Source organism: Enoplosus armatus, chromosome 10 (assembly GCF_043641665.1).
Source record: "Enoplosus armatus isolate fEnoArm2 chromosome 10, fEnoArm2.hap1, whole genome shotgun sequence".
NCBI classification, from domain to species: domain Eukaryota; kingdom Metazoa; phylum Chordata; class Actinopteri; order Centrarchiformes; family Enoplosidae; genus Enoplosus; species Enoplosus armatus.
This window is the reverse complement of record NC_092189.1, coordinates 17033705-17059677: the sequence shown is the minus strand read 5'-3', so window position 1 is coordinate 17059677 and position 25973 is coordinate 17033705. Positions and strand designations below refer to the sequence as shown.

Below are 25973 nucleotides of genomic sequence, written 5' to 3'. Positions count from 1 at the left end.
AACACCGTCTGTGAAAACACAAAGAGGGAATTCTGGGGAATATAGTCTCTTCACTTGTTTAAATGCTTAAGCCTCATATTTTAAGATAAATCTTAGAATGTGTTTTTGCACAGAAGTAGGACTATGGATTTTGTCCCCCATCACTTACATGGAGGCATGTTAGGAAGGGATTTTTTAGTAGCCAGTGTGACAAGAAGGAATGATTACAGGAAACAAAACCTGTTTCAATGACCACATGGGCATGTAGGTGCTGTTTTATACTGATTTATACCTGTGTGTGTAAATTTTAAGTTGGATCTTAACTCCTTAACTCTATGAGACTAACTTGTATGGTGCAACCCATTTACTATGGAGCTCCCAAACTAAGCAATGTTTAAACTTACACTTGGCTGGTGCAACAGTTTGCTGGAGTGGAAATTCCTGTAACAAAGGTGCAAATAATACAAAACATGTCAAATACGTACAGGAACAGAAAATAATGTATATTAATTAGTCTTGCATCATCTTTAAATGTCTAAAATACACACTTTATTACATAAACCCACCATTATTACTCTGAACTAAATGCATTTTCCTTCTAATTTGTGCTCCTCGACCAGACAGGATGTTTGTTCCATGTGTTATTTTGTCGACCCCTCTGTAACTGCATGTTCTCACTGCAACCACATAACAAAGAAACCCCGGAAGAAATCCATTCATTTCCTAACTAGAAACATATTGAGCCTGCTTGACTGCAGTCAAATCGTTTCCTTACTTGTCTGCAGCTGAGATTATGTGTGACATCGACCACCGGCAACACAACCACGGTACTCTCATTCCTGAACATTTTGTCCTTCGGGCTACATCAGCACCCGCATCACACAAAGCAATCATTTTGTTTGAATTGACCAAGAGGCAGTAACCAAGAGATCACCTTGAGATCTGTATGGACACACAGTAACAGTGTGATCACCAGATAGGGAGATTTTACCTGCAGAAGACAACCACTGGTGCTGTCTCAGAGCGGTTATACAAGGCCACATCATCCGTTAGAGCCACGCCTGCTACATTATTCATCCATCACAGCGTCACATTTGTTATTTGATTGAATGTCTTGCTTATATTGAGGCATGTCTTTCCCAACAAAACTCCGTCTAATATTGATTAGCTGCGAGCTGTTTTACGACAAGAAATACAGTTGCTAAATACAGTGTGCCGTGATCTACAATCTTAACAAACAATTTCAAGTTTCAGGGGTCATTTTTCTCTGTTAGACATGTCATGTTTACTAATGTTTCAGGTGTTGTCCCATATTCCCAGTATTCAAGTGCTAATGTTTGTTAATGTTCCTTCTGGCTCGGTATAATGAGAGGAAGGGCTGTCATTAAAATGAGCCTCAGGTTCAGTCGCCTATTAAATTGGGTAATAATACAAACAAGAGGCTCTCAATCCACATGGGGAGCTGCTCCATGTGTCGTCTGTTTGCTCTGAGATGTACGAGCCCACTGCAGGTTTCATATAACGCAGAGGTGAATTAGTAATTTGTGCCTCTTCCGTCAGATCAACCAGAGTGACAGAGTTGTCAATAGCGCGTTAATGGTGAAGAGTTTGATTAGAAACGTGTCCCCACAACTGTGAGCCCTGGGAAATATGCTAATTAAATTCCTGCATATGGGCCAACATGAATCATGAGAGGCAGACTCATTAAAGGGAGAAAGAGAAATCAATTTTGGGGTGTGGGCTTCTCCGAAGATTAGCGGTTGTTGTGGGGTGATTTGTCATGTTGAGGAGATCTCTTCATGCTATCAGTTCTCCTTCACTGCTCCAATCACTGTTCCTGCTGTCACCACACCTTACTGGACTGACACCAGTGCAGGTCATTGAGGCTATCAACCTTATTAGTATTATGATCACAACAAAGGCCTTGATCATTATTTTTTTGTATATATATATATATATTGTGTATATATGACATGAAAGGAGAAATAGATTTTTTATATTTTTCCATACTTTTGTTTCTAAATTTATGCTGCTTTCTAATCTTGAATGGGAGCACCAGTACTGTACAATATCCCCCCGGGGATCAATAAAGTATTTCTGATTCTGATTCTGAATCAGCAGAGGCTTAGATATGCTTATATTTAGTCCCTAGTATGAAAAAACTCATCACCGTCTCTTCATCACAGCCTTCCTGCCCGGTAAAGGTCCATGTCCTTCAAACTCCACATCCCCCAGATTTTTATTCAGATTTGCAATTTGGAAATGTTTAAAAGTCTTGAGCTCAAACCAAAATAACCCTGATGACATTGGCAGTTTTATTGTCTCAGACTTTCAAAAGCTCCCTTCAGAGCCACAGAGGACATTATACACCTGGTACAAGCTGAGGAGTACTCCTCGACACAAGTGAACTGCTGTTCATGAGAAAAAGTGGTAGAGTGCCCCTCTGATGGATCAACCATAGAATTATAAAAATAGTGAAAAATGCCTATCATAGTTTCCCTGAGCTCATGGTGTCGTCTTCAAATTGCTTGTTTTGTCCAAACAACAGTCCAAAACCAAAGATACTCAATTTATAAAACTGAGAAAAGCAGCAAATACTTTTAAGAAGCTGGAACCAAAGACTGTTTGGCATCTTTGTTTGATGAATCACTTAAACAGTGAATTGGTTTTCAAAATCGCTGTCAATAAATGTGATGTTGATTGTGCCCAGCCAGGGGCGTTACCAGGTGTCCAGGTGTGTGAAAAGATTATGGAGTAGCTCTGCTGATTTGAACAAATACAAATTTTGTCACAATAACCTTCTAGCTACCGCAGGCCAACTACACATGGACATGGATCAGCTTTCCTTTTATGTGACTCAATTTTAACACCTTAACAGCAGGTGTTGCACATGAAAGTGTACAGAAACTAGTTAGAAAGTCAGCAGATCAGTGAAATGGATGTGTGAAAAGTGATGAACCCACTGAAAAAAGAACAGAGACCGAGCCTAAACATCAACAAATCCACCATCACTAAGTCTCATATGGATTCACATGTTTTCTGAAGTGCTAGCGAGCGATTAATTATATCCATATGGAGTTCAGTGTCTCTGCTTTCCTTGTTTGTTAGAAATCATTTCTGGACATTTATTCTAAAAATAAACGATGCTTGTATTTGTCTGTTTTTGCACACCATGCTGTGCCCGACCATGCTCGCCCGTCTGTCTACATTAGCGCTTAGCTTGTTTCTCTGTGGCTTTTTCTCATATGTTTCTAATGTGTCGCAGCTGGAGATGTCGAAGCAAGATGACAGAGGCAGCGAGGAGAGCGCTAATCAAACCAGTGTAAGTGGAAAAAGGTTGAGCCCTCCCCACTCCTCTCCAGATATTGTTTTGTGTCCTCATTCTCCCTTCTTCTTCTTCCTCCTCTGACTTTCCTCTCTAACCTCGTCCAGTGACATGACAGATCATTACAGGCCAATCCAATTCACTGCGGCTGCATTTGTCATAGAATAAATCACCCGGACACAACTAGGCTATGAAATAAAGGAGTCATAAAGTCAAAATGGCTCTCACATGTGCGTATGTCTGCACACCCACACACACTCGCAGGGTGTTATGGATAGATTAAAAACAGAAAAAGGCCACCAGGCATCCCACACCATAAGTGGAAATAGTACACACAATGCTATGTAGGACAACAAACAGACAAAAACTCTTCTGTTATTCCTCTGCCATTTTTCTGCCACCTGTCAGAGATCTGAAACAAACAGCTTGATCATTTCCCGTCCAAGTCTCTTCCTCTCTCCCCCTCTATTTGTTCTTCTTACACTCGTCTCCTTTTCTGTGTTGGTGTGTGTGACATGTATTTCATCCCTTTATCAGAAATATAGCTGCTGGCTGAAAATTCTCCCTCGCCTCATTATCCGCATCCTCATTGTCTCTCCGTATTAATGTGTCGCTGGTAGAAACTTGAAACTTGAAACTGATGTGTTCGTTCTCTTTCGTGTTTTTTTTCTTTTTATTTTGTGCCATGCATCAGCTTAAGTTTAAGCTTGTTTATTTCTCGTCAACCACAGTCAAACAGTGGCTGGTAGCAGATTCATTTAAGGTAATTTTGTGTGTGTGTGTGTGCGTGCAGGAAGCCACAGTATCAACAGTGGTGTCTTGCAGTCAGGAGAAGGAAGGTCCTACAGAGAAGAATCCACCGAGTCCCGTCCACTCCGAGAGGGAAGCTCTGCTAGTTGGTACGCTAAATCTGACTTTTGAATTGCCAAAATCAATTTTACGTACATTTTGTATTTCCTGTATTTTTATCTATGAACTACTCAAGCACGCACACATGTGTATTGTTATTATGAATACATGTTTTGAGGTTTTCCCCAGGTTTTTGATTTGATTAATTCCACGTTTGTTTGGGAATGTGCACCACAAAAGCTCAAACTGGAAAGACGAGCACCCTTTTAAGGCAGCAGTCACTATGCTTCAAACAAAATACGCTGTACTGCTGATCATCTGACCATATCTAGAGGCAAAAGTGTTTATACTGGTTCCAATTGGCGGCTCTGCTGTCCTTGCCGCCTCCTGGCTGCACCCCACTGCCGACCTCATCTCTCTCCAAGAATTAAGGTGCTTCCAGACAGTGAGCGGTTGCCGCGTGGCAACATCGGTGCTGTCTGGCACCATCTGCCACCATGGCTCTATACAGCTAAATAGAGCGGGTTGTTAGCAATATGATGCAATTTGTATATAATATATGTTTTCTAACTAGTATCATAAAGGTTAATTTTCCCAGACCAGATAATCAGACTGAAGCTGATGTTTCTCCAACACCATTTCTCTTCATTGATCTGTCTGATCTCTGCTGATGAAGTGGTTCAGGGAACTCAAACACCAGTAAAATCAGCTCCTGTATTGTGTCCCTCGCTGTGGTTGCCATGGTCACACAGCGAACCATCATAAACTCCAAAAGCGGCAAAGCGCTTAGCGCAGCCACGAAAGCGACAGCTGCCCTCCCTTAATGTGTAGACATTGAAAACATTGAAAACATTGTAGTGCAATTAATAGTACACATGGGGATAACGGCACACAGTGTTGGGCCGTCTCCCCCCGACATTCATGGTGATGCACTTAACACAAAAAGTAGTTGAGTGAAAGTAGGCAGGATTTGAACCGTATTCTCAAGCTCTCTTTTTTTCAGTGGACATTATTGTATGGTAGTCTGTTGCAGAATGGTTGGATGCAGTGACACGCCCCACATTTTAAGCATACAGAGACCTCAAGGTGGGTCCTGCATTAGGGCCTGACATACAGAGGGGGGGCTGTACTTTTGTTATTTCATTTTATATTGTGCTTACATGGTGCATATTCCTGAATGAATCTGTGTTAAATAAAGGTACCATTAAGTAATTGACGCGCAACAAACCTGGGACAGGAAGTGTTCCAGCGTCGGGTTATTGATTTTTGTTTCTGGGGCTGCGGGCTAAGATAAAACAAAATTCACAGAATGGTGCCCACAGCTCAGTTTTGCCCAGGGCACTCCAGCAGGTTATCATGGCCATGGCATAATTGAAAACTGTTTGCAGGTGTGAACGCTGCTCAAGCAAACATTCTTGTGGTTCCTTCAGATGCAGCATAAAGCACGAATGCATATAGAGTCAGTAGACGCACTCAAACAGAGGGGGACAGACACAGAGTGTAATCTCACCTGCTACTGTTGAGAATGAGCTACACATTTGCATGACACTGTGAAGCATAAGCTTGTGATTCCCATCAAATTCAGAAAAATCGAATTGTCATAGTTTACATTTATCCCGACTTGTAAGGAGGAAATGTGTAAATAAGAGGAACAGATGGATTTAACTTTAAAGTGTGTAATGATCATCTTTAGAAACATTTGATCTACAGTCTGAGTCTTAGCTCTGACGCTCGCTCATATTGTGGCAATCTGCAGTCTGTAGTGTCAGTTGGAGAACATGTTCATTGGCTCTTGAAGTGAAATAAACACAGACAGCCCCCTTTTTAATAGTCTCAAGTGATTGTGGTATTCCTGCTCTAGTGCCCGAGCAAGTGGAAAGCTTTGACTTCAACACTGCGTGTGTTTGCTTCAACCGCTGGTCCCTCGATGCTCTATAGGTGGTTAGTAAGCAGAGGTGGAGGATTATCTCTCTCCTGGTCCTATCTGTGAGCTGATAGCAGATGGTTTGTTTGAGCCGGGGGAGAGTATGGCTTTGATGAGAGACAACAGCATCAAAGCTGTCATTAAACACTCCCTCTAATCTGGAGCCACAATATACAAGAGGCTCTTAACAGTACTGGGACTCTGGGAGAAGCCACTCGAAGCTTGTGTTCGACTCAGTCAGAGGAGAAGGAGTACATCCTCTGGCAGTTTGTCAGCGTTTGACAGGTGACAGAAACTGGAGGCATGTGACATGTATCTGCATTAATGACTTTGCATGGCTTTGTTTGTTCTTCCTCAGGGATCATCTCCACGTTCCTGCACGTCCACCCGTTCGGAGCCAGCATCGAGTACATCTGTTCCTACCTGCAGCGTTTGGACACCAAGGTAACGGACATGCGCGAATCAAAACATCCACTGCAGAGTAGATTCGCAGAGCTGGCTTTCAGTATCACTTTAGATTACATACACCCATGCAGACACTGTGTCAGTCCCCCCTACAGGGCTGACATATGGGCTTGTTGTATTCCAGGGTCCTGCTGTGTTGTTGAGACACAGCCCCTCAGAGCAAGCCGTGCTCTTTAATGCTTTTACAGCCCTTTCCTTCGAGATGTATGCTTTTGGAGGAGACGTCTTTATGTGAAGCTGAAGCACTTATAAGGAATAGTTTGACATTTTGGAAAGTGGTACTGACATTCTCATCTAACTCTCTGCCAAAATGTCGAAGTATCTCTTTCAACTATCAGGAGCCAGATGTAGATTGTTTGAATATTGTTTTTGTAATCTAATTGAGATTAAAATATCTTTTGCAAGAGAGGCCTGACTTCAGATGAGTTCAGCAAAATAACCAGTTTCATTAAGCTGCAACACTAACAAACCTCCTATCAGACCTTTTATGTCTCCTCACTCTGCAATGAAAACGTATCCGACTGTCGCTGGTTAAAGTGACAGACATCACTGGTGGCAGGTTAGATCAGATGTAAGTAATTAAAATGAAAACTAAAATGAAAAGTGTGTCTGTTCTCTGGTTAATGTGCTCTCTGCAGCTGGTTTCTGTATTTATAGCCAAAGATTCCTTCCACAACACGACTGTATGTCCGCCAGTGGACTGTGTGTTCTTTTAATCTGATGAACTAATACTTCTGAATGAGGATCCCTTCAGTATTTGGAGTCAGCAGTAGGCTAAAGCTATTAATTGAACATTGATTTGGCTGCCACTAAAAACTGCAGTGTTTCTGCCTTCTCAGCCAACAAAAGGTGTTTAAACAAAGGATTCTTTTTTCTGGATTCGATACTGGATTTGAATTTGATAAAATGCTATTGAACCCCATCCCTCGACCTGAGTACAGAAGGGGAAATATAGAGAATAAGACACACAACAAACAGTCAGGAACGCAAGCAGCATCAGAAACAATTAGACATCTCTAAATATACGATTGGTTGGAAGTAGAATCCAAGGTACTTCAAAAACTGTTTTGTACCTGTATTTAATGATGAATGAGTGTCAATAAAAAATTATCACAAACAAAAAACAGTTTTGGAGAAAGTTCAACTTTGAAGACAGTTTCATTCACTTTTCAATCCTGAAATGTCATACCTATATGTCTAGCCATATGTGGCTAGTTGGGTGATTTCCCTCGATGCTGGATCATATTAAAACTAGATCTTTCATTCTGACGCTGGAAGCCAAACACCACCCTGAATCCTTAGACACCCTTAGTTTCCACTCTGTCTGGCGGAGCACAGCTATTTTATCCCCACCTTTCTGAGGAGACATTTTAGACGTATTATCGCTCTTCACTGCCACTTACACAAGGCTTTCAAAATGCCAACTTTCAATGTCACCTCTAAAAGGTAACACTAAGATTAATGGCCATTTCTGCTCTCCGCCCAGACAAGAAGACCTTCAGAAAAAATGGCAGATGTCACCACTGCCTTTACAGCCGCGGTCAGTGACCAAACAGGAGACACATTAAACATCCAGGCGGAAACCCTCAGATTTCAGGCTACGTAAACTAACTCTTTATTGGAAATAATTCATTTGTCATCTGCCAGAACTTCACAAAGTTTCCCCAAGAAATTACAGTTATCTGTAGCAACTACGCTCATCAGCACCCTGACTCACTCTCACACATGCAAAGAATAAAGTGTGACTGTCTTTTCCCATGCCTTTTGGGGGGGGGTTTTGTCTAGGGCGTCTGTGTATGTGTTCATGTGTTGGTTCATGTGTGTGTGTGTGAGAGTACGCCCACACTTGTCTGTCTGTGTGCGCATGAGTTTGCCTGTGCATCTGTTGTTCCCACACCGACTCCCCGCTACACACATCAAGCAGCCCACAGAGTTTTGTCAATATCACTGACTAGACTCACCAACAACAAGCCCAATCCTCTCCGCTTATCTAGTGGCTCCACACACAGCTCCATTGTCTGTAATGACACACCAGTCCTATCTCCATGATGGACCTTAATGCATCCTGACATCAGCGCAGGGCTGGAACAATCTAGTTATTAATGCAAGACACTGTGGGTCGCATACAGCAGCTCGTGCAGTGGATTTTGGCAGCGTCACCTCTGGATTTCAATTGATTGATGATCCTCAGCCCACCCGAGTGGTGTGAGCCAAATTACGCTTAGTCAGGTGGCTTCTATGCCGTCACGCTCTCGCTATAAATTTACTTACACTATGATTCTCTGATTGCAGTGGAGGTGTGAGCGAGTGTTTTATGAGTGTGAGTAGAGAGGAGGTGCGGAGTGTGTAAAAGAATAAAGTGTGGATGTATGAGCAATGTCCAAAGTCAACTAATTGGTGGACTTGTCAAGAAAAAGTGCCTGTTTCAAACAGCAAAAATAATGAATACGCATTTTTAATAGCAGCATGCCCCTCCAACTATTTTCTGTAAAGAATATGTTCTTTTATAAATGACAAAGGAGTATAGGTGCAAGGCTTTTTAAAAAATGGCATAAATGAAAAGAGTTAACGCCTACACATTGATTTAAAACTACAAATGTATTTAAACAACATTTCATCTCAGTCAGATCTTGGTGTGGTCAAAATGTTTCAAAATGGTTACCACACCCATATTTATATACCATTAGGCTTAAAGGTAGCAAAGCAAACTAACATTTGTGACTTAGCAAAAAGGGTGCATTTTAAATAGTATGCCTCATCTTAACACACACACACATTTTTGAGGTTGGAACACTTTTTGATATTAATCCCTACCTAACATTGGGCTTCCCTTGATCACAGATGTAATGATAAAACAGGACGTAAGGACAGTTTTTTTTGATTGCTCACAGTCACAGTAAGTATGCAGTAGCTGGAGTTTAAGATCAAGCATTCAGTCATCCTCAGTTTTCATCCAGTATGGAAGATGGCTCTGACAGATATACCAAAGACAGATTTTACCCAATACCCAAGTTTTTTTCACCCAGTTTGTGTAATAATGTTAATATTTAAAAGCACTTAACAGTATGAAAACAAATAACTAACAAATGGCTCAAAAACTAATAAATAATAACAAGGGGTTAATACAATTATAATTAAAAACCGTTAAACTATTTTGAGCAGTCCAGGAGATCAAAATGAGTTTTAAATAGGGATTTACTGTAAGAAAGGACACTGACTTTGAAGATTCGAAGAGTCAAAAGAACTAGTTGCATAGCAAAATTACCTTCTGAATCTGTGTAAAAGAAACACTTAAAAACTAGGTTTAGGCTGAACAAATCATAGATATAAGCAGGAGCCTGATCCTGCACAGCTTAAAATCAGTATAATATCAAAATCAATTGGCAAGCAGCCAGTGCAGGAAAGCAAGGACTCAGCTAATGTGGTTGCTTCTCTTGGAGCGTGAAGAAGTCCAGTGGCAGAGCGAGCTGTAGTCGTTAATATTTTCCCCTTTAAGACCAGAATAAAGCACATTACTATAATAAAGCCTGGAGGAGATAAAAGCGTGCATGACCTTCTCTAAGTATAGAAATAAAAGAAAAGACCTGGTCTTAGTAATTGTCCTACATTAGATAATTAACAGCTAGTCCTGAGGCTGTGAAGAGGAGTTACAAAGATATCTGACTTGTAATGAAAATGTTTGACAGTCAGTCTGGAGAGACATGACATAATGCAGGATAAAATCAGGCAGTGGGAATATGTTTAGAGAATTATAAGGGACCCAAGATAGACCCTTGTGGAACCCCATGAGATAGAAGAGGCTCCACCAACCAAGAGAGAAGGACCTGTTTCACAAGTACGCACTATGATCTTGTGCCACATCACTGATGCCAATTTAAAATATCATGGTTGTATTCTGTCAAACAACAAGTCAATATTAATATGTAATAAAACACTGCACGGTGTCTTAGATTTATACACACATAATCAATTGCGAGAATCTCTCACAAAAATCTCTAATAAAATAGCAACCTGGAGATGGATTTAAAATGACTTTGGGTGTCGGATGCTGTCTCTGTTCATTCATGTGGACTTCACTTTGTTCTTTATCTAACCCGGGTCTGATATTTGTGTGTCTGCAGATTAATCCAGGTGAGGTGGAGGCTCTGCTGTCTCGGCTGCCCTGCACCTTCAAACAGGAGCTGACTGGCGTCGGAGCCAGTTTGGAGAAACGCTGGAACTTCTGCGGCTTCCAGGGCATCAAGAGCACATAGACTCTGCCGGTGACACTTCTGGGACATGGAAGAGACGACGGGCAGACGAGGCCACGTGAGGGACACTGTAGAGACGTGAAAGACACAATATAAAGCCCACAAATATCAAAGACAGAGGACTGTACCTGACTGTACGAGGACACGGAAGACTGAGCGCAGATCTCAGATCAGGAAGGAATATTACATGAGCATTTCAGGGACTCTGAGTAGGTGGCAGAGACATTTAAAAACGCAGCATTTCCATGGTTACGGGAATGTTGACAACCAAACCACGGTGACAAAGTCTTCATGAGCTTGCACTCTCAGTTTCTGCAAAATATCTTCAGACATAACGACTCTCTGGGGAGTCACAGAAGAGCACCGGTTCCTACAGTCACTGGATTATTATGTAGTTATCGCCCATGTGGGCAGGGCATTGTACTTTCTGAGCCTGCATTTGGCTCTCTATGGTGTCAGTGTGGGCCAGGACCACAGGGCTAACGAAGGAGGCTAATCAGGGTCTAACTGAACACTCCAAACCTCCGAACCCCCTGGCCTCCCTCTTCTCTTTTTGCTGTTCCTGGTTTGTATCATAGATCAGAAATGGATATATTTCTTCATTTTCTGTAAAGGCCGTCAACAGTTGCATAGAATCATTTGTTGTAATACACTGTAAATGCTTGGATGATATTTTTGATTATAAAAAGATGTTTTTGAGTATATAAAAATGTTTGAGTTTATTTTTATATATCTGATGCTTTAAGCGTACCAACCCTATCAGTCCTGAGAGAATCGCACACATACACCTGCACAAGACAAGTCTACTTTGAAGTTTGTACCCATTCATGCTTGAAGGGCATTATTTTTTCTACCTTTTTTTTGTTGTTCTTACAGTAGCTGTAGTCAAGGATGGGTTTAGAACCTTACATAAGGGCATTGGTCTTTCAAAAGCCAATTAAGCCTGGCTCTCAGCCTGGCTAAAGGCATAGCAGAGCAGCATCACACTTAACTGGGAAACACTCCTAGGGGATCATGTTAATGATGTTTAATTGGCGAGGCAGTTGGTGCTGCTCCTGCCATGGTGCGTACACAAAATGTTTGTGTGCTACTTGCCTGGATCCATATATTAAGTGGTTATACAACACTCTACAGAGGGGATTTTTCTTCTCCATCTTCGCCAGATAGAGAGCTCTTGCCGCCAGGACTGAAGGTTCCTCCCAAAAGCCCAGTCAAGCATTCTTAATGCACCTCCACTGGGCTATTTGGCGCCGTACTCTCTTTCCCCCGATGCTCTCAGAAACAAAGGTTTATTATTACACATGATTTGCTCTCGTCGGCCTCCTCCATCTCCTACAGGCATTCAGGCATTGCAATTTAAAAATTAGCGTTCATGCACTTGTCAGCATACTAGTCCTTGTACCTGAATTAATAATGGGGAATGAGTATGTTTTGCCTACATGCTCCAACAAGGCTTTCCTTCCTTTTGCATGTATCCATTATTAACAGTGTTGGTTTGAAAGGGAAGAGGGTTTCATGGAAAAGAAGAAGAAGAAGAAAATGAAAAGTAAACTATCTGTTGTGGGAGTGCAGTTGTTTGCATGTTAAATACAACATGTAACCTCCAACCCACTATGTTTGTTGCCTCTGTCAAGCGTGATTAGGAAAGAGAGTGAATGTTGGTGCTGTAACTCGCTGCATTATTTCTATGCCTCCATGCCGACGATACCCACAGCTGTCAATCATGATGTCACACTCCCTTTTTATAGCATCAAATAACTAATTAAAACCAAACCTATCAGAAAAATAAACTCATCATCAGCAGGGGTTTATTACCTATGCTGCAGCCAGCCACCAGGGGGCGATCAAGATGTTTTGGCTTCACTTTTAGGGAGCTATCCGGTATTTGGCCATAACTCAAGACTTGATGACCATGTTTCACAGTTGGTCAGACAATGAATTGTTGACTCTTTTGACTCAAAGATCAAAGGTCACTGTGACCTCAAAATGAAACACCTTTTTGGCCGTAACTCAAGAATCGATGCAGCAATTATAACAAAACTTCACACAGATCTTTAATGAGACACAATTCATATAAATGTATATGTCTGGACAGACATGGATGTAAACTGCAACTTGACTGGTTTCTCTCTTCTTATAAAACATTTTCCAGTTATTTGTTATGATGATGATGATGTTGCAGATAGATGAGGAGCTGCAAATCCATACATGCATCCATTCCGCCTGCTTGATGGCACACTTGGGATGGTGAGAGATGCTGCCTGTGCAGAGTTGTGCATCACTAATCTTCCTCTCCACACTGTTTCTCAGCAGAACATCCCTGATGACAAACTCTAGCACACCTCACACCAGCCTCTCTTCTCCCACTCATTAGGTTTGTCTCCTGCTCTCCCTGACATAAACAAAACACTAATATGGTGCATTCTTTTCTTTCAGAAGCTGCTATCTGTCTTGCGTTTCCTCCCAACTGAGCTTCCATTCCTATGCACTGATTGACTGGAGGCACTCGCAGTTTATCTCTTTTACAGCTGTCTGTGTGTGAGTGTGCACGCACAAACATGCTTGGGATTGTGCATCAGGTTCTCGGGCATCACACAAGGAGGTAAACACAGACTAATTAAATCCAGGAGCAGTCCCTCGTGAATGCCGCTCTCCATTCACTGTTGTCTTCTCATCGCTGTGAGGAGCCTCCTCATTAAGTCAATTCAAGGTGTATGCAAGCGAAAGCTATTCAAGGGTGTGATTCACCTCACCAGCAGTGACGAAGCTGTTGGACGACTCCCACCTTGTGAAGTCTCTCGGAGAGATGTTTGAAGATGTCCTTGGGCATCCGCTGATGTTAAGCTTCAGCAAATACTGAGCTCGAATTTTGAATTTAAGGGCATTAGTGTCATCCTGGGCAGATTTGTTAGAATGAGTTGCTAAATCCATTTATACATACTCACATCACGTTTAAGATAGGTATAATTGGACGTGAGGAGATAACCAGGTTCTTTTGGGTGATATCATGATGCTCGAGATACCCTTAATTACCTTCCCCTCTCATGTTGCTTCCTGACGGCATCCTCATCTACTTAATTATGATTATGGCCTCCCTTGAGCGAGCAGGTGAGAGGATGCTGGCTGTGTATGCAGCACATGTGGCCCATAATAAGATAAACAATCAACCCAGAAAGTGGATTAGAAGAACACAGAGGGGCATCACTTCTACGCTTGTCCCCATTGGTCATGGACCAACAGGTTTGCAAGTTGAAGAGTTTGGACACTCTGACAGACTGGCGTCTCACAGAGCAGCGTACTGCTGTTTTGGCTGTCACCGAGTAAATCACCACATATCTAGATCTTAACTAGACGAAACTTAAGAAGCTCCTTCACATGAGGTGGTGAGTCAACAGCTCCTCCTATTGAGCACAACAGCAGCTACACCTCCTTTATTTACTTCAGCCAGCAGGCCAGCACCAGGGGTGATTTGCATTGACAGCAGGTGTATGGCCACAGCACAGTGGGACACGTTCATGCAGGTTTCTTTCTCAATAAAAACTCCACAGTACTCATTAATTTATGTATGGATAAAAGCTCCTAAAATGTATTTCCAGGGTGCCAGTGCTGCAGCACAGAGATGCGGTACAGCTCCAGAAACAGTGCCTGCAGGCACTTGGAATGACATCTTAGAAACCAAAAACTATGGAATATTAAAACTAGAACTAAAGACATTTCTATTTCTTTGAGGATTATTAGTTTGGCAGGTGGCAAATCATGTTTTGCACAATGTTTTTTGTTTACTGCGTTTCGGTATGCTCTGAGAATTGCATGCACTTTTGGCCTGAATGAGTGGCAAGTGTTGGAATAATTGCTTTACACTGCTCTCTGGGGTGTCTGGGCACAGGATATTAAGCTGCGGTTTTCAGTGGAGTATGACACACAATGTGCCTCACTGTTTTCTACCCAATCTCTCTGTCTCTCTCCTTCCGCCTCTCGCCTGTACATAGATCTTCATACAAAGTAGGAAAGCACAGCAGTGAACGCCCATAAGGTATTTGCACCCACTAAGCAGGCTCTGCCACATCAAGTACCTGGACCCTACAGGTAACGTTAGAGGGGAAATCTCTCTCTGTGCCTCAGGAAATGTATTCATGGGATTTTCCTAAAAATCTTTGCCGTTTAATACTGTTCACTGGAAAATGAAAAAAAATGTCTTGGCCAGAGATCCTCCTGCCTTTAGGTCCAGCAGCGGTATTTCTGGCCCATTAGTTGGTGAAACCAGTAGGCCCGATCAGTGTGTTTGATCTGAAATGCCAGCAAAGTGCGGCTCATGCCAGGTTAGATGGGATCGTGAAACTCTCTCCTAATGAGCGATGGCCACTCTTCACGCTGTTATGAATCGAGTGACCTTTACCAAGGAAGAATTGCTTTGCACCGACAGCAATTATCTGCACAGTGGAAACTTATTTGAGAAAAGTTTATTTTTAGACATTAGAAGTGGTTTGGTTGGCAGCAGTTCATGAGCATGTTCTCCAGCGTATAAGTTATGTCCTTAGATGCTGATTTTAAGTATTTATTATGAGCTGGCACAGCATCCCCATGTGTTTGTTTTTTTTCAGTTAAATGATTGTCGGATTTTCATTAAGTTCTTGTTGAACTGCGAACACCTGAAGGCCTGCAGGGATGTCTCGTACCTTGAGAGGCAGTACTGTGTGCCTGAGCTCAAAGGGACAGCACATTCACACTTACAAAACCAGGTTTATATCCATGAAGTAAATACAGGAGTGGGTGATAAAAATATATCATGATTTAGCACATTTAGCACAACGGCAATGTCTATTTTTGTCACATGAAATACCTGACAAATCAAAGGAAAATCTCAATCGTCGGAATGATTTTATAGTGTCAGAATACATAATCTGTACGGCTAAAGAGTTAGAACGAGTATAAATGATTATTTACCTGAAGCCAGAATAGAAAAACAAGATCTGGCGATGACTTGATGTCCGGCGTAAACTCCTCCTGGAGTTACACTCCAACTCAGGTTGGATGGATGAGACATGGAGCAGAATATAGGATGAGCTCACCGGACCTGGACCCTGAGTCACACAGAGGGGCTGGACCTGATGAGCGCTGGAGGTGGGGGGGAGACAGGTGAGGCCCATCAGGGCAGCACAGAAATGACAGCTGAAAGCAGCCCAGAGTTGAACAGTTTTAAATTTTGACAGCAACAAGGTGATTGGTTAATAGAGGATCGTGGTGGAATCAGATTGGTTGACGAGAACGGTGACAATCAGCTGATTGAGTTGACATCATGAGGACTTGAGTGAACTTTAAGCTTTATTATAACCATGCGGTGGTGGCAAGTAATTAAGTACATTTTGCAGATAACGCTAATACTTCTGTACTTATACGTAAGTAAAATTTTGGATAGCGTACTATCATCATCATCTCAGTGAGTCTAAAACAGTCTACAGTAGGCCATGTTCACAAAGTCACATCAGGTTCCTTGAGCTTGTTGTGAAATAAGAAAGGCTCCAGCTAATTAACCTGTCTGACCTCTTGGGAATAAAAGAAATTCAGCGTAATTAATATGCAAATGTAAATGTTCAAGGTAATAGGGCCAAATATGATCCTGCTGCCGAGTGGACAAAAACGGTTCTAACATGTCTTACAAAAACGGAAAGCAAAGTGATTCTGCTGACATACACTAAACACATTGCTCTTTATCAGCACTCACTTTATAGTAAAGTAAAGTTTTAGGGCTGTTCACGTGTTTTGATCTGATCATCTGAACTAAAGCTGCCCATCACGTTAAGTAGTGTGGCATCAGTTACCACGGTTACCTGGTTTAAAAAATGCGCCATCTTGGTGACGTCTACAATTAATCCGAGTTAAACCAAAAAATAGCAGCCTAGCCCGGAAACATGGCTCCTTAGAGGGTCTGCTGGATGTGTAAGTAGACAATTATTTGCTATAACGTTAGCCATAGCAGATTTACAGGGTGATAATATCAGTGTCTTCAGTTTACTGTGTTTAAGAGCCACTTGAAGGACCCACTCCCACTGATAGTATTCATAATTTACTTAGTTTATGTGGAAATTTTCGGAATGGTCGAGCTGTAACATACTTTATTGTTAACATACTGATGTTTTCAAAATGGCTATCCTAATGTCTGTGAACTTTTAATCTAAGCACCATCCAGCTATTGGATGGATTCAACCACATTCATTCATGTTCCCAACAGGAACATGGTGATCCCTGACTTTTAATTTAGAACCACCATAAGGTCAAAATTTCAATTTGGCTTATGACCATATACCTGCAAAACTAATGTCTTTCCCATATAGCCTCAGGTGGACTTTTCTGGTGGTAGCTAATCAGCAAATGTTAGCATGCTAAAGCTAAACTAAGACGGTGAACATGGTAAACATACCTGCTAAAAATCAGCATGTTAGCATTCTGATGTTAGCATTGAGCTCAAAGCACACCCAATTAGGGCCTGTGTCCACCATATCATGTCCTTGTTCCTAGCATGACACTTAAATGCAGGAAATACAAAATCATTACCTATTTTTGAAAACCAGACAGCAAAGGGAAGCCCATTTTTTATTGTCCATCACCTAGCAATAGTGTTGTCATGAATCAAACCACTTCACCGCCAGGCATGTCTTGTAATTGACTTCAACGTGTTGAAGGTAACATAGGACCTCAAGGTTAATTTCAAAGCTGTGTGTCTGTCTGTTGTTTTTGACACCTAGAGGGAGAAAAAAACGATGAATGCAGCTTTAACAATCAGCATACCTGAACAAAACACGTCGTAATTGGCATTGCAGTTATTACCAGCATTACTGTGTGCAGGAAAACATTGTAAATCAATGTTCAGGTTTAAATTCTGTGGCCTCGTGGGCATTTCTATAGCACTTTCTGACAGCCGTTACCCTGGATGAACCAGAGATGAGTGTTAGTGTCATTAAAACTGCATCAGTCTTCAGTTAATGTCTTTTGATTCCTTGCACAGCTTGATCAAGATCCCAATGATACATTCTCGCAAAATCAACAGTGACAGCCCCTGAGCTTTCGCTCAATGCATGACTGACCCCTTATTAAACCTGATTGATTGTCAACTTATAAGCTCTGTTCCCCAAGTTACGGTCAGGGATTTTCACTTCCTCCAGAGAAGCAGCAGCATCTCAAACAGGAAATATAGAGATACCAAAACCACTGAAACAAGCGGTGTACATTACTCATGAGTTTTTTATGAGGCAGGTAGCTGAGTAGCAGGGACTAGTAACTGGGACATTTCTAGTTTTTCAAAATAGGTGTGACTATGACATGAAAACTTCAGGAAGTGTGAAATTGCTATTGGAAGGAGTGCTTAAGCAATTCATTAATAAGTGGATTGACAGAAAATTTATCACCAAGAATTTTAATAACTTAATCATTTGAAAATGCCAAAAAGAAATCTCTGCTTATAGCTTCTCAAATGTGAATATTTTATATTTTTTTCTTCTGTGACAGAAAAATGTATATCTTTGGCCAGACAAAACAAGCTATTTGATTGGTCAACTTGAGCAAATTCTTTTAAAAGAATTTTCTTTTGAAGACAAAATGATCTTAGAAATAGATCATCGCTAGCCTGTCTTGAAACACGGGCTTTCTCCAGTGAAGTGACAACATTTACAATTTCCTCCAAGTTCATGTGTCGAGTTCTGACAAGGTAAACCTGGAAAATACATGGAATTGACTTGATTACAGTTTACATAATGCAGAAAAGAGAAATACAAAGCCAGAAGGAAATAAACACAATAAACAAGAAAATGAATTTGTGAAGAAGAAAAAAACACCCTGAGTCATGGAAAAACAAAAACTGTCTCTTCGGGTGACACGTACTAATGCAGCACGAGCCTGTGCCTCAGTCCTCCCCATCATATTGATTACAACTGTGGAGTTACTCTTTCAGATACATGACCTCCTCCATGATTAATGCAAGTGTCTCCATGCGAGAAGTCCGCTTTATGTCAGTTTCCTTGCACACCCAAAGCCTGCAACATTTGCACCACAAGAAACCTGCATTCTGATAAATGCCAAGTAATTACAATGTGCAATGCTACTGACTGATTTATGAATATTAATGGCATCTGACAACTCTCCACAAAGAAACAAACAAGCTGTGCTCTGCATTTATCTGCAGGAACATTTAAGGTATCACCAAGGGAGAAAGAAGAAAGAAAGTGAATAATGAAAAACTGTTAACAAACAGCTATTGGCAATGTATCATGCATATATTTAGCTGTTAGCTACGATGTATTTTTCTTATCCCTGTGGATAGCTGGTCAAATGTAGGCAATTATGTAATGTGGCGATATTTCCAGTGTTTAATGGAAGTAATTTTCCCAGCCAGCCATCTACATCGGTTTCCTTTTTTTGTCTCTCAGAAACAGAGCAGTGCCCTTTTTCTGGGCTCGCCATTTTACACCTATATTCAACAATCACTGTCATAGTAGAGGCAGAGAAACCAATTTATTTCGGACAGTAGCCTCAATAGGCAATAAATAGTGGAAATGTCTACCCTACAGCAAAGTTCACAAAGCATGGCGAGGGACCACGTGAAATCATTTGTGTGAGGACTGTGCGAAGGTGAACACGGAAAACGCCAAACGCTCAAGTCCACATTGGGTAAATTTCAGGTGTCTGCAGCTTTAGATTGAGGAATCCTTCCCATCTTAGATCCACTTGTAAGAAATGTACTGATAGCCCTTTCTCAGACCATCAATATATATATATATAATATAACCCTTCTTGAATTTCATTTCATTTCATTATTTACTTTAGTGCAGTATACTCCTGTTTATCTCCATTTTTACAAAGCTGGGTGACCTTTGCTATTTTCATCTTATCTAGAAAAATACCACTTTGAAATGATAAATTACAAATGTTTAATAATGCAACTTTTTCACTATAATCACATCAATCCCATCACAATCAGATTATGTGTTGTTCTCGCTTTTCTTTACAAGAATCTCATCTTCTTATTTATTGCACTTTCACCAAGATAATTTGACTGCAGTATTTTACTCCCTCCAGTCCCACATTAACATACATCATGTGCTTCAATAGACCTTGCAAGATCGGGCAAAACATTTGACAAAACACTGATTAAACTCATTTGCCACCTCATCCAAATGTACTACTAATCAGCATTAATAAAATAATGTGGAAAATTAGTGTACAGGGAGCTTTAGGTTTTTTTGCTTCCTTATCTTTCTTAAGTTGACAATAATTCACTGCAAATACTAGAAAGTGGTCACTTGTATCATTTACTAGTAGTCCACTTTGAACAGTACTCTCCACTATATGTGTATGTAATACTGGTAGAGAAGAAAAAGTTGTGTGATCGTACTGTGCTCCAGACTGAAACGATAGCTTTGCAGTTATCAAAAATGTCCCAGGAGGTTGATAGCAAAGTCCAGATTCAGAGCATTGATTGCAGAAGTTCAGCAAATTTCCCAGCTCAGTAAAGTGAGTCTATTTCATGTATTGCTTCTTTCTGTCTGTCAGTGGTGCAGAGAAGGCTGCCACAGAGATTACATCACTGCATTAAGTCATATGGAATAAAGATACTGCAAGAAAAGTAGAGGCAGTCTGGAAACTGTTGAAATTCTCTTTATATCTGCTGACAGTACAGCAACTATGCAGTAACTGCCGGATATAACTTAATTAGTCCCGTGTCGCTCTTATCAAACCATAAAGTCCAATAAATTCATGATGGAGTAAACCTCTTTGAACAAAAGCCTGCACTGAGCCGCATGCATTATCTTATTGATAAGAGTTTTCCTTATCAATACATCTTTGAAATTGTATTTTCTTTCATTTAATTAGGGCTGAAGCAGGCTTGTGCAGGCAAACAGGTTTTCAACGTGTAGAGTTTAGCTAAATATAATGCCCAAGGACATTTTACTAAACACAGTTGTACTGAATTGCAAACATGCCCACCCTGACGTGACACTTAATTATGTTGGTCACAGTGGATGTTGCACGTCCTGAGGAAGGGTTATTATCTACGACAGTGATGTTAACAGCAGGAAATCTAAACTAAACGACAAGCTGTTGGTTTGAATCACAGTTTCGGCTGCTTTTTCATTATGTAAATTTGGTGCGCACATGCGCGTGAATGTAGTTCACCCTCTGCAGAGGTGGGACAGTATTCATTCCCCGTGTAGACAGCGGTCTGGACAGATGCTCTGCTGCCACACTCAGTGATGGTTCCTCATGATAAGAGCTATCAGATATGTCTGTGTCCATCCTCTGATTGGATAGTTAGTTCTTTGTTTCAAGAAAAGCAGGTACTTATTCTGGGATCATCTTTTAGCATCACCATCTGTCCAAAGTTCAGCCAACACTTTGGCCTGTAGCTATTCCCCTTTCCCGAGCTCCTATTTTTCGATTTTAGTTCAGCAAATCAACGTGACCATTATTTGTACTTGTTTTAAAGCCTTTCTTTACTTTTCAACAAAGTGGAATCAATCATCCCAGATAGGAGGCATATTTTGGCTCATCCAGTTGAAAGTAATTTGGCACTTCAGATGGAGAAAGAGTATTTTTCCTCTGCATTGTTTCACCCTATTATAATCAAAACTGCTCAGGAGATAATTAAAAAAAAGTCATCACTGTATCTTTTACCACTCAACAAAACCCTTTAGTGCCACCATCAGGCCAGCGTTGACTGAAGACCCATTTCACTTCTTGAAACTTTTTTTTTGCCACTAGAGGTCAGTCTAAGAAATTCAGGTACGCACTTTGGGTAAATGAGACAACTGTAGCTCTTGACACTTCTTATGTTTCATCAGACAGTCTTTCTCTCTTATGTTTTGTTCAAAATCTAATCAAGTGGATATGTATGCTCTAAAAGCTTGGTAAAGGTTATATTGATTTAGTCAAAATGTGAAAGATGTTTACAGAGAGGAACATATTCCAACATGTTCCTCTCTTTTTTTTTCAGGATTATTTGCTATAAAACAACATGATGGCCAGAATTGACATGTTTTAGTACCATTTATTCTATTTTCATCAGACAGATTAAAACATTCAGAACCATATGTTGCTCTATCTCAGGACCGAAGGCTCAAATCCATAGTTAAATATTAAATTCTAAAAATATATTCTGATTAGTGAGTACATGCATTATTTATGTGGTACACCCACAATTTTGTGACAATTTTTGTGTTTATTTTTATCTAATTAGCCAAACACATATTTTAAGAGATCTATGGGGCATAATGCTAATAATGTTAATTTATTTTTCATATTGATTGTGAAGAGATATAGTAAATCTAAGCAGCACCCAGGTGGGAACTTTTGGCTCCGGAGCAGCTTGTTGCCTCAGAGAGAAACTTCCACCCAAACCCCAAATGCAATCTGGAAGACGAACCGAGTGCACCTGTATTTTTCAGGGTTTGTTTATTGTTGCACAGTATAATAATTGGTCTCGCTCATGAATCACAATGCAAGCATTTACAAAAAGATTACGGGTATATTACAGCAGCGTGTGAATAGCTGAAACATTCCTGCAGTTCAGGCAGGAACAGTCACGTCAGTTATTGCAGACCATCTAACTGTGACTTGTTTGCGGCGAAGACAGAGGCCCATATCTCAATTCTTCCTCCAGTAATGAAACACTGCTCAATATGTAAACAAGCCTCACTTTACCTGTGTGCAGTGTGCTAAGCTGGATGTATTTTTGCTTGCTGCTAAGTTACAGCTGTATTGTTGTTTTGGATTAGCTTTATGTCCAATGCTGTCGTGTTGTGCACGGCCGAGGCTTATAAATTGCCATTGCTTGACTGCTTTGGCCCATTAGGAGGTCTCAGTGTAGCTGTTATTTATATAGCCAGCTGGCTTAAGGTCTTTATAATTTACGTGGGGACAACTTCAAGTCACTGTAGAGAGATTTTACTATTCATTTGGTATTTCTTTAGTCTATCTCCTTCATGCTCCCACCAACAGAGTACACAAAGCATGGTTAGGATGTTGAAACTCATTTTTAACTCAGCTAAAAACTCAGTTTATTAGCACCAACAGCACAGCTTGATAGTTCCAGGCTATCACAACATCTGAAGCCCCTCTGCATGCTTCAATGTTTCACTTTATCCAAATTTATAATCCTTGTCCTCCGTAGGATAAGCTGCACCATCTGGGATTTGATTGACATCTTAACACTTTTAACTAATTAAAATGTGTTTCATTAGTTAAAGAATGATGGAGGTTCCTACATTGTATGAGCACAGAGGTACATTTACCTGACTTTTAGACGGACATGTGCATGAGTTGGAGCTATTTATAGGTTTATTTATAGTGACATGCAAATACCAGCACACCCAGGCTGTATGTCACAAATACCTCCACATCCTGTAATATTCTGAATTATACAGTTAATTATGTGAAATAGCAAACAATAACATGTTCTGGGGGGTGAGGGTGGGGCCTTACAGACAAATACAGTACAGCAAAAATCCCAGCCCAAGATTGTCTGTGATTTGGAAGATTAAAATAAATAAATAATGATAACAATCATGGTGAACGCAACAAAAGTCCTTCTTCGTAGTGGATTGGACATCATGGTTATAAAATTATTTACATGGTAAAAGGGAAAAACTGTGAATGTAAGAGCATGTGTGAGGTGTACAAAAAAAATGTGTTCTTCCTCCAAAAAGCTATTTATCGCACAATTAATTAATTCAAACTTAAGTTGGTTGTTGGAAGATCAGAAGTTGCTTCCTCCTCATTTATATGCATTTGTGTTTTTGTTGCATGTTCTTCCTTCATTAGTGAAGTGGCCAATCACATACTGTGTTTAGAATCGAGTGGCCAATCACATTCCAGTGCGAGACAGAAGCTGACGTGCGCCGCCCCCTCCCCCCCCCCATTCCTGGACCCGCCCCTGTCTCGAGCGTGTACTTCCTCGTTATTGTCCGGTTACTACGGTGACTGCGCAGCACCGCCACCGGTTGGCGGAGTCGCTTTGACGTCAGAGTGATATCGGGAATTCCTCTCCCCGTAGGGCTCCGTGTGACGGTGAACCGGAGCCTCAGACACTGCTGGGAGGAAGCAGCACGTACTGTTTACACGTGAGCCGTCAAGTTTACCGTGTTCCCTGCCCATGTTGTCATCTGAGCTCCGGTCCGCTGCTGGAGGAGATGTGTCTTTATGGTTGTGGAAAAGAAGTAGCCGTTAGGTTTAATGACAAAACTTAGAGAAAGAGACAACATGGTCAACTGCATCTTCATCTGCATTTCCTGCTCATAAACACAAGATCTGAGATCTGTGCTGCTGCTAAGGTGACCCGAGCAAGGCCGACTTGAATGTAAGTGTGTGTTGTGAATGAAAATCAATGATTGGAAGCTATGACACGTAGACCACAGCACTGCAACACAGGTGCTGATGATAGTAATTGTAGTGGTGTAGAATAGAAAGTCGAAAGTGATATTAGGCAAAATTTCTAGCTAAAATAGTTTGAAAAATTGGGTTTAAAGTTGTATTTGTCACTTAAAGGGATGAGCATATAGCCCTTTTTTATATATATATTTTTTTTTCAGAATCAGAAATAGGTTTTTTGGAAAAGTATGTACACAAACAAGGAATTTGACTCCAGTTTTTCGTTGCTCTCAATATTACGCACAGTTCCAATAGAAACAGACATACAGCTAAAAACAGGGAACAAACAAAGCTGAACAAAGATAGGTAAAAATAGAAAATATAGATTTAGTTATGTACATACAAGTAGGTGAGAAAATAGGTTTATATATAAAAAGCAATAATGACCGACAACACACAACGTCTTATGTACAAGTCAAGTGTTATTGTAAATTGTAAACGATACAAATAGTGCAAAGAAATAAATATTGAATGGACCTTTAAAGACAGAAATGGTGGGAAATAATTATGTTGAATCATCTTTTCAAAACTGGTCTGCTTACAGAGGCAGTGTTGATTATCTTTTACCTTTACCTTTATATTTTTGGAAGCACTGATCCATGAAAAGGTCGGCTATAAATATAGGGTAAACAAAACATCTGTATCTTTGATATTTACTTAAGTTTACCTTCGCTAATATGGGTCAGTTCTTTGTACACCATAACTCTACTTATTAACTTCTTCTGCCCGAATTTCTACTTTTGTTTTCTTTGTCTCTGTCCTGTATCGGTTGGTAAACTTTGTGGAGCAACGCAAACAGTGCACCTGTTGACATTTTGTTGAACCAAATACCGGACCAACAGGTTAAATTACGACCTGTGTCAGCTTTAAATGTATTAACTTATTTTGGCAGTTCTTTGCATTCAGGGCTACACAGTTCTTGACTGAAAAGTTCACAGCCATATGACAAACCTCACATGATATAGGCACTGAGGGCTGCAGAAGGAAACACAAAACCTCTTTTCATGCTCTTTCTCAACCCCAGCATTTGGTTTTTCCACCACACTCTTACATGTACTGTGAGTATCTGTTGCAATGTGTTTCTCAGCAGAACTCGTTGTATCAGTTTCTGTTATGTGACTGTTCGTGCCCCCACTGGGCCATCTGTATTGAATCTCATTATTGACCACGTTCTCTGTACAGTCAATCTGCACCCCACACAGGGTCTGGCTGACCTTGTCATGGAGCTTTGCCATAGAAGGGATCAGTGACAGTGTACGGACATACTGGCAGCTCAGATGTCTGCTCCCGAGCTCCTGGGGCTGCTGGCAGGTCGTCTTTAAATAGATAAGCACTTTAGTTGTATGCCAGAGAAGCACTGTGACCCCTGAACAAGGTGATTTCTCAAGTCTAGCTGCGTCTCAGAGGGTGATTCAGCAAAACACAGCTTTCCTCTAATAGTTCTTAGGTTAAAGGAAGACAGAACAGACAGATTGCTGTGTTTTATTCTTCCTTTTCCCGCTGAGACTTTAGCTAAAATGTCAGCTTAGGAGTGTTTTTTCTTGAAGAAAGCATCTAGTCTACTAGTCTACTGTATTTCACACCGTTACAACAGATTGTTGCACCTGTGTGATGATATTTAATGTTTTCAATTGTGCTTAAATAATGAATTGGTTATTCAATTGACAGAGAATTAATCTGCAAAGATTCTAATAATAGAATAATTATTTATATAATTTTCAAGTAAAACTGGCAAACATTCACTGGTTCCAGCTCCTCAAATCTT

At 40.8% G+C, this 25973-nt stretch overlaps 1 protein-coding gene across 2 annotated transcripts in view; it reads left to right on the top strand.

Moving 5' to 3' along the window:
- The window catches only part of enox2 (ecto-NOX disulfide-thiol exchanger 2), a 51545-nt gene extending 40092 nt beyond the window's left edge, over positions 1-11453 (top strand). Inside the window, exons 10-13 of one of the 2 annotated variants that reach the window (XM_070912945.1) lie at positions 2996-3013; positions 4098-4203; positions 6436-6521; positions 10664-11453. In XM_070912945.1, coding sequence (XP_070769046.1) covers positions 2996-3013; positions 4098-4203; positions 6436-6521; positions 10664-10795 — 342 coding nt within the window. In that variant the 3' untranslated portion in view covers positions 10796-11453. Of the gene's footprint in view, positions 1-2995; positions 3014-4093; positions 4204-6435; positions 6522-10663 lie in introns of both variants that reach the window. The other variant, XM_070912944.1, reaches the window with a different exon arrangement.
- The last annotated feature ends 14520 nt before the right edge of the window (positions 11454-25973 follow it).